The sequence below is a fragment of the Cebus imitator genome, unplaced genomic scaffold (assembly GCF_001604975.1).
Source record: "Cebus imitator isolate Cc_AM_T3 unplaced genomic scaffold, Cebus_imitator-1.0 Scaffold54, whole genome shotgun sequence".
NCBI classification, from domain to species: Eukaryota; Metazoa; Chordata; class Mammalia; order Primates; family Cebidae; genus Cebus; species Cebus imitator.
This window is the reverse complement of record NW_016107369.1, coordinates 8,009,915-8,018,331: the sequence shown is the minus strand read 5'-3', so window position 1 is coordinate 8,018,331 and position 8,417 is coordinate 8,009,915. Positions and strand designations below refer to the sequence as shown.

The 8,417-nt window shown below is 47.3% G+C and overlaps 1 protein-coding gene across 1 annotated transcript; it reads right to left on the bottom strand.

Moving 5' to 3' along the window:
- Window positions 1–1,273: 1,273 nt before the first annotated feature.
- Window positions 1,274–2,005, bottom strand: LOC108304514 (U1 small nuclear ribonucleoprotein C). The gene has a single exon (XM_017528757.2). It carries the CDS (start codon window positions 1,975–1,977, stop codon window positions 1,498–1,500), a length of 480 nt encoding a protein of 159 aa, XP_017384246.1. The 5' UTR covers window positions 1,978–2,005; the 3' UTR covers window positions 1,274–1,497.
- Window positions 2,006–8,417: the final 6,412 nt, after the last annotated feature.

Here is an 8,417-nt window from a genome sequence, read left to right as displayed (position 1 = left end):
TGACTTGCTTTAGCCAATGACCCTGATGGAGGTAATGGTGTGTGGTTCTGAGCCTAAGAGGCCTCATGTTCTTCCATTTGCCCTCTTGTAAGGGAGCAGAGCAACCCCCGACAACCCATAGGTCTGCAGCAAGGAGCAGAACCACCCAGCAGAGCCCAGCCTGGGCAGGTGGAGGCATCCAGCCAATGCACAGATTCGTGGTAATGAAGTTTATTACGTTAGGCCACTAATGTGGGATGATTTGTTGTATTGCAAAACTGATACATGACCCCAACCTGGCTGCCGTGGTCTGCCCCACAGAATGATCCAGGTGACCACTGAAGGACGCTCATTCTCCCTGGGGTTTCTCTTTCCTCCTTCATGGGGCTGGCCATTTATTCCATGATTGTCTACAGATCCAGAACACACTTTTCCAAATTTTTCCTTTTCAGCTGAGGAGGTCTTTTTTTATTTTATTTTATTTTTTTGAGATGGAGTCTTGCTCTGTTGCTCAGGCTGGAGTACAGTTGCACAACCTCAGCTCACTGCAACCTCCGCCTCCTGGGTTCAAGCAATTCTCCCTGCCTGAGCCTCCTCAGTAACTGGGATTACAGGCACCCACCACCACGCACAGCTAATTTTTGTATTTTTAGTGAAGACAGGTTTTCACCATGTTGGCCAGGCTGGTCTCGAACTCCCGACCTCGTGATCCACCCACCTCCAGCCTCCCAAAGTGCTGGGATTATAGGAGTGGGCCACCACACTCCACCAGGAATTCTTATTTGAAAGGAAATCTCTTACATGCCCTCACATATATATAATGGGTGTGGCCCAGTTTACCAGTTTGGAGAAGAAATATCAGGTGGAGAGGGACTGGGGTGGGAATATCTGATCAGGCATGCATGAGACCTAGGTCTCCGTTGTCATTGCTGCCAATGGTGCCTTGATGAGACCTGGTCCTACACAGACCAATGTGACCAGTGCCCTGACTTGCTGGGATGACGTTCAACCACCTTGTCCAGATGCCTGCACATGAGGGCACCAAGACGAATGCCCTTTAAATGTTACACTCACATGTTTTGCTGTTGTTTACTAAGATTTCCATGTCTGGGGAGTACTTACAGCTTGAGCCACACATCATAAGTAAAGCAATCTCAAACCTCACCTGTGAACATACTGAATTAGTCTATGTGAGCTCTTCCTTCTGAAAGATTACCTCTTGGGGTCTCTGGCTTCTTTTAACAGTGGAACTGAGTAATGACTCTCTTAGTCTGTCATAGAGTTCTTTTTTTTTTTTTTAACTAAAAGAGTTGACAATTTTATTTTCACATTTCCCAATCCAAATGAAAACTGCATCTTTTTTGCCCCCCCCTCCCCTCCAAAACTATTCTCTTTGATCAGGCAGGGGAGCAAGTCTTCCTTATGCTGTTTAGAAAACCCAGCATTACAGCAGCATGATCTCCTGGTGAAGCAGAGCAGGTAATATAAAACTGATAGAATGAGGCCTCCCCTCTATCCTTATCTGTCTGGTCGAGTCATTCCAGGCCGAGTGGGCACCTTCATGGGATGGGCAGGAGGTCTCATCATTGGGGGCCCAGGCATCATTGGCATATGGCCTCCCATGGGTGACCTCATTCGAGGAGCAGGTCCCACTGGTATCATCCCAGGAGGAGGAGGGCCCATCATTGGCATCATGGGAGGGCCCCCCATATGGGGTGCTGGCATCATATCAGGGCGAGGAGGACCTGGAAGACTTGGGGGAGGTGTTATCATCGCCCCTGCTGGAGGAGGAGCAGAGAATGGAGTAGGAGGTATCTTTCCTTGTTGAAATGCAGCCGTTGTTTTGTCTATCAGGCCCTGAGCCTGCTCTTCCATCCATTTCTGATAGTAGTCTTTCACATTCTCTTTGTGTTTCCTACCACTGCAGTGTGTCTTTCTCACAGATGGAGAGTCATGGGTGAGGTATGTATTGCAGTAGTCACAATAAAACTTGGGCATGTTGCTCTGCAAGCCGTTGGCCACTCCCTGTCATAAAGTTCTAATGCCAATTCACATTTTTTTCTCTCATAATACTTAGAACCCCCAATTTCTAACTGGGTAAGCATAATGTCCAAAAGTTAAAAAAATGACTTTTTTTTTTTTCTGAGATGGAGTCTTGCTCTGTCACCAGGCTGGAGTGCAGTGGTGTGATCTCAGCTCACTGCAACCTCCACCTCCCAGGTTCAAGAGATTCTCCTGCCTCAGCCTCCTGAGTAGCTGGGACTACAGGCGCATGCCACCATGCCTAGCTAATTTTTTGTATTTTTAGTAGAGACAGGGTTTCACCATGTTTGCCAAAATGATCTTAATCTCTTGACCTCGTGATCTGCCCACGTTTCCCTCCCAAAGTGCTGGGATTACAGCTGTGAGCCACTGTGCCTGGCCCTTTTGTTTTTTGTTTTTGTTTTGAAACAGAGTTTCACTCTTGTTGCCCAGGCTGGAGTGCAATGGCAAGGTCTCAGGTCACTTCAACCTCTGGGTTGAACTCCTGGGTTCAAGCAATTCAACCACTTGAACTCCTGGGTTCAAGCAATTCTCCTGCCTTAGCCTCCCAAGTAGCTGGGATTACAGGTGTGCACCACCACACTTGGCTAATTTTTGTATTTTTAGTAGAGAAGGGGTTTCACTATGTTGGCTAGGCTGGTCTTGAACTCCTGACCTCAGGTGATCCACCCGCCTTGGCCTCCCAAAGTGCTGGGATTTCAGGTGTGAGCCACTGTGCCTGGCCAAAAGCATGACTTCTGTACTGAACACAGGTTGAAAACTTTATTTGATTCATTCATTAATGAGGGAAACACAGTGAAATGGTAAGGCTGGTTCAAAGAGCATTTGAAGATGCAACAAAAAAAACTACAGGCCAATATTCCTGATGAACATTGAGGCAAAAATTCTCAACAAAATACTAGCAAACTAAATTCAGTAACATATTGAAAAGATCATTCACCATGATCAAGTGAGATTCATCCCAGGGATGCAAGGATAGTTCAACATATGTAAAACAAAAAACATGACTCATCACATCAATAGAATCAAGGACAAAAGCCATATGATCATTTCAGTAGGCACTATAAAAGCATTTGATAAAATCCAACATTCCTTCATGATGGATATCCTTAACAGGCCAGGCACAGTGACTTGCACCTGTAATCCCAGCTACACCAGAGGCTAAGCGGGGAGAGCTGCTTAAGCCCAGGAGTTTGAGGCTGCTGCACTGTTTCTGTCAGTCAGGCTGGAGTGCGGTGGTGTGATCACAGCTCACTGTAGCCTCAAACTCCCTGGTTCAGGAGATCCTTCCATCTCAGCCTCCTGAGTAGCTGGGGTTACAGGCACATGCCACCATATACAGCTAATTTTTGTATTTTGTTGTAGAGGTGAGATTTTGCCATATTGCCCAGGCGGGTCTTAAACCCCTGAGCTCGAGTGATCCACCTGCTTTGGCCTCCCAAAATGCAAGGATTACAGATGTAAGCCACCATGCCTGGCCTAATTTTTTTTTTTTTTAATCCTCAACAATTGGGTATAGAAGGAACATCCCTCAACATGGTAATGAACACATATGACAAGCTCACAGCTAATACACTAAATGGGGAAAATTGAAAGCCATTCTGCTAAGCTCTGGAGCAAAACACAATGCTCACTGTTAGCACTTTTTTTTTTTTTTTGAGACGGAGTTTCACTCTTGTTACCCAGGCTGGAGTGCAATGGCGCGATCTCGGCTCACCGCAACCTCCGCCTCCTGGGTTCAGGCAATTCTCCTGCCTCAACCTCCTCAGTAGCTGGGATTACAGGCACGCGCCACCATGCCCAGCTAATGTTTTTGTATTTTTAGTAGAGACGGGGTTTCACCGTGTTGACCAGGATGGTCTCGATCTCTTGACCTCGTGATCCACCCGCCTCGGCCTCCCAAAGTGCTGGGATTACAGGCTTGAGCCACCGCACCCGGCCAGCACTTTTATTCAGTATAGTACCAGAAGCCCTAGTCTAAGCAATAAGGCAAGAGAAAGATATAAAGGGCTAGGAGTCTAGAGTGTTCTAGTGGGGCAGGATGCATGCAATGAGGGACATATTTCTATACCAGGTCAATTGTCCAAAAGACCTCAGAATAAAGGAAGCTGAATGTCTAGCACACTCAGGGGTTGTGATTTCTTTTCTCATTCTAAATAAATATTCACTTTTGTGCCTAATTTTTGATTTGCAATTTTTCTTCCTTTTTTTTTTTTCTTTTGAGAAAGGGTCTCACTCTGTCACCTAGGCTGGAGTGCAGTGGCACCATCACGGCTCACTGTAGCCTCAAACTCCCAGGCTTAAGTTATCCTCCTGCCTCAGCCTTCTGAGTAGCTGAGACCACAGGCACATGCCAGCACACCGAGCTAATTTTTATTTTTATTTTTTTGCTTATTATTGTTTTTTTTTGAGACAGAGTCTCTCTGTTGCCCAGGCGGGAATGCACAGGGGCGATCTCGGCTCCCTGGAACCTCTGCCTCCCAGGTTCCAGCGATTCTCCTGCCTCAGCCTCCCGAGTAGCTGGGACGGCAGGCACTCACCACTATATCTGGCAAATTTTTGCATTTTTAGTAGAGACAGGGTTTTATCCTGTTGGCCAGGCTAGTCTCAAACTCCTGACCTCCTGTGATCCACCCCCTTTGGCCTCCCAAAGTGCTGGGATTACAGCTGCAAGCCACTGTGCCCAGGAAAAACTACATAGTAGTTTTTCATAGTAGTTTCAAAGCTACATAGTTGGAAAGAAAATTTTAAAAACCATAAACAAAAAACATTTGAAAAATTGGAGTTTATACAGTCTTATTAAAGAAAGAATTTTGGATACATAGGTTAGATACACAACTGGCTAACATGCTACAGGGCAATTAACCCTGATCTTTGAGGTTATCTTTTTGTTGGTACTCAAAGGGTGCTCTCACTAGCCATCTTGTCACAAGAGTACAATGAACAAAGGAAAACACACAAATTTATCCCTTACGCATTTGGGGTCGTCCTTACTGCTGTGTCTGATCTCCGTTCGCTGGAGTCAGACCTCACAATCTAAACTAAAACACGACTGGCTAACAACTTAAAACTTTTCTAAACAGGTAAAAGCAATGGAGAGCTGGGACATGCCTGTGAGCACATCCAGCACAGATATCTTGGTTAAAGTACAAGGACATAGAATGTACTACGTGCCTACAAGTATGGCATGTCTAACAGCTACACAGGGTAGGGCTTAACAAAAAGTTATTAGCACATTTACTCTTTAACAAGAAAGGAAACTTTTAAAAGGAACTTTTCTACTTCCCACAGTTTTCTACTGGACAGGAATCATTTGCATCTACACAACTCTGCAGGCTAACTTGCAACTTCGGAGTTTGAGCCCTCAGTTAATAGTAAACAAGATAGTCAAACAATACAGTACATTTTCCTAGAAAATTAATAATTGTGAGGCAAGCCTGCTAATATTTCAGCACAACATTGAAAGGACGTACAAATACCTTCTTGGCCTTATTTCCAGGCTTTGGATAGTTTTCCTTCTTACTCGTCAGGTCACCCTTACAGCCATAGCAGCTTGCTCCGGGATACTGAACAGATCCTTCAGTGTCAGGCAGGTGGGGAGAAGTTGCTGAACGTGGAGGTGGAACACCAATGAAAAAGGGCCACGCTTTTTAGTTCTATATATAGGAAGGCCAGTTCCTGGTTAATCGGATCCTCTGCCTGCCTGCCTGGCTGCTTCCTAGGTACTCACAGTTCTCCCAACAAGCCTCAAGGACTATGACCCCTTCTCTGAACTATTGCTCTATCTTTTGCTCATGGCCCTGTCTGCCTGTGACCTCTGGATATTTTAGAATTCACAAATGTGTTGTCATTTTAAGAGTACTTCCTGTTCTTTCACTTCCTGCAGCCACTACGAGGTCCACAAAGTGTCTAGCACATAGCAGATGCTAATGGGCACGGTAAGCTGCGCATCTCTCTCCTTATCAGAGGCACACAGACGCTCCATTCCACAGATGTGTGCTCAACATGCCCCTTCCACATTTCCCCCACGTAGACAGTGATCTCTCTCTTTCTCTCTCGTCTCCACCCACTACAATCCTAGCCACATTCTGAGATGCAGCTCTGATGCTACCCTCTCCAAGGGGGTTTCTTCTCCCTACTGGCATGTGTCTCCGTATTCCCAAGCAGTTTTTCTCTGTATTGGGGCCTCCTTTTCACCCTGCCATGGTCCACGGGTCACTGATACTTCACATTGCCCAGGGAAGTGGGCTCCCAAAGACAAGAACCTGGTCTTCATCATCTCTGTCTCTGTCCATGGCACCTAGTGATGCTAAGCACATGCTCTCTGGATCAGGCAATGGCCACTTGAGCTCAGGGGTGGCTGTTTCTGCCTTTGGCAGCAAATTCTGTCTTGTTTGCTGTGGGCAGCACTTCAGGGCCCATCACCTGCAGGAGTCAGACTTCAAAGGTGCTGAGCAGGGGACAGATGGTGCTTGTCCTCTCCCGACTAAAGGAGTCCTTGGCGAACGGCTGATCTCAGCTGGAGCATGTCCTTTCTGCTTAATCAGCTGCTCCTTACATTCTCTGCTGGTGGTGGTGGAGTGGGGTGGTGAGGCAGCTGCTGCCTTTGCTATGGCTATGATTCGGACCTGCAGCCACTGCAGGATGTGGAGCCAGGATCCAAAATAGAGACCTGGAGTCCCTCAGTGTACACACATGAGCTTCTGCTGGGAAAAGGCCTGGCCTTTCCTGTGCAGGTGGCTGCTCCAGGAGAAGCAGCAGATGCTTCATAGCCTGGGCAGAGAAACCCTAGATGCAAGCTGCTCAACTTGTGGCCCACGAACCACCAGCAGGGACACCAACACAGGGAGCGTATTAGACACAGAATCCAGGGCGTCACCCCAACCTCCGGAATCAGAACCTGAATTTTAGGGAAACCCTCTAAGTCATGTGAATGCACATAAACGTGTAAGAAGCACTGGTCAGTTAAGAGCCAGGCTCATCTGTAAGTGTTCAGCCCTACTGCTGCAACCCAGCATCTGAATTTGCTACAGCTATAATTAAGCATGTCGTTAATTCAACCTGGAACGCTCTAAGGCAATATAGCTTAGAGTTGGATGATGTTTGAGTGTTTCATAGCGAAAGACCAGAAATGCTCAAATGCTGCCTTATTTTTCACACACACACAAGTGACAAGTGCAGAACAGGAGTGAATATGCCATTTTATTAATAGCTGAGCCAGAACCCAGTAACCCCTGGGTGGGCGTCCACAGCCATGGACCCTCATCCTACTCCTGACTCTCAGTCTCAGGCTGCATGGAAAAAGGAAGCTGAGGGCAGAGCTCCCTGCCAGGGCCTGCCCGAGAGCTGACTGTCAGCCCCCGTCCCTCACAGGCACAGCAATAGTGGGGAGAGACTGAGGCAGGAATGTGGAACTGAGCACGCGATGATCCTGCTCACCAGTAAAGGGAGAAGATGAATGTCTGGAATCTCTGACCAATCTGATGAGCAATGCGTTCTCCCGAGGGGCCACCAGGAAGGCCCAGGCAGGGGCAGCCCCGGCACAGCTGCAACAGGGAGGGCATGGAGGCGGCAATCAGCTTCACAGATCTTCATGGCAGCAGCCCCTGTGCTTGCTGAGCGCTGAGTCCTCGGTGGACTCTTGTCCATATCTACTCAAGTGTCCATAAACACTTGCTTTTGAGATACTTTTCTTTTTTTTTTAATTATTGTATTGAGGTGTAATGCATATACTATAAAATTCACCCATTTTAAGTGCACAATTCAGTGGACCGTATCCGTGATTGTTGACACTTTATTGTTGACAGTTTATTGGCAGAGTTGTGCAACATCCCCGCCATCTAATCTCAAAACATTCCTATTTTATTGCCCCAGGAAGGAACCTCGTGCACATTTGCTGTCACTGCCCCCAGAGCCCCAACTCCCAGCAACTACAGATCCACTTTCTGTCTCTCTAGGCTGGCCTTTCCTGAGTGTGCAGAAGCTTTTGTGTTCAGAAACTTCCCTTCTCTTGATTTCCTCATCTCTTTCATCTGCTGGTGTTGTCTCCTATGGGGGGAAGGAGGGATTTAGAAATGGCCAGATGTAGCACAGTGCCTGGCACATGGGAGTCATGCGGTACACACTTCAGACTGAAAAAAACCTGGGCTGCCATTTTAAGAGTATTTGCATTTTGTAAGGGCGGAAAGGGGTGATCTCAGATGAAGGAGCCTTTTAACCGGAGTATTTCAGACCCAGTGGCTCTCACGACCCACAGTACTGGGATGAGTCTCCCCCGCCGTGGGGGAGAGTGGCATGCACCTTGACTCTGAGGATGTGATGCCTTCTGGAATAAGGCACTCCCTGTCCGCAAAGTCTGTAGGTGCAGAGCCGTTTCACCCCAGCCCTGGCGCCCT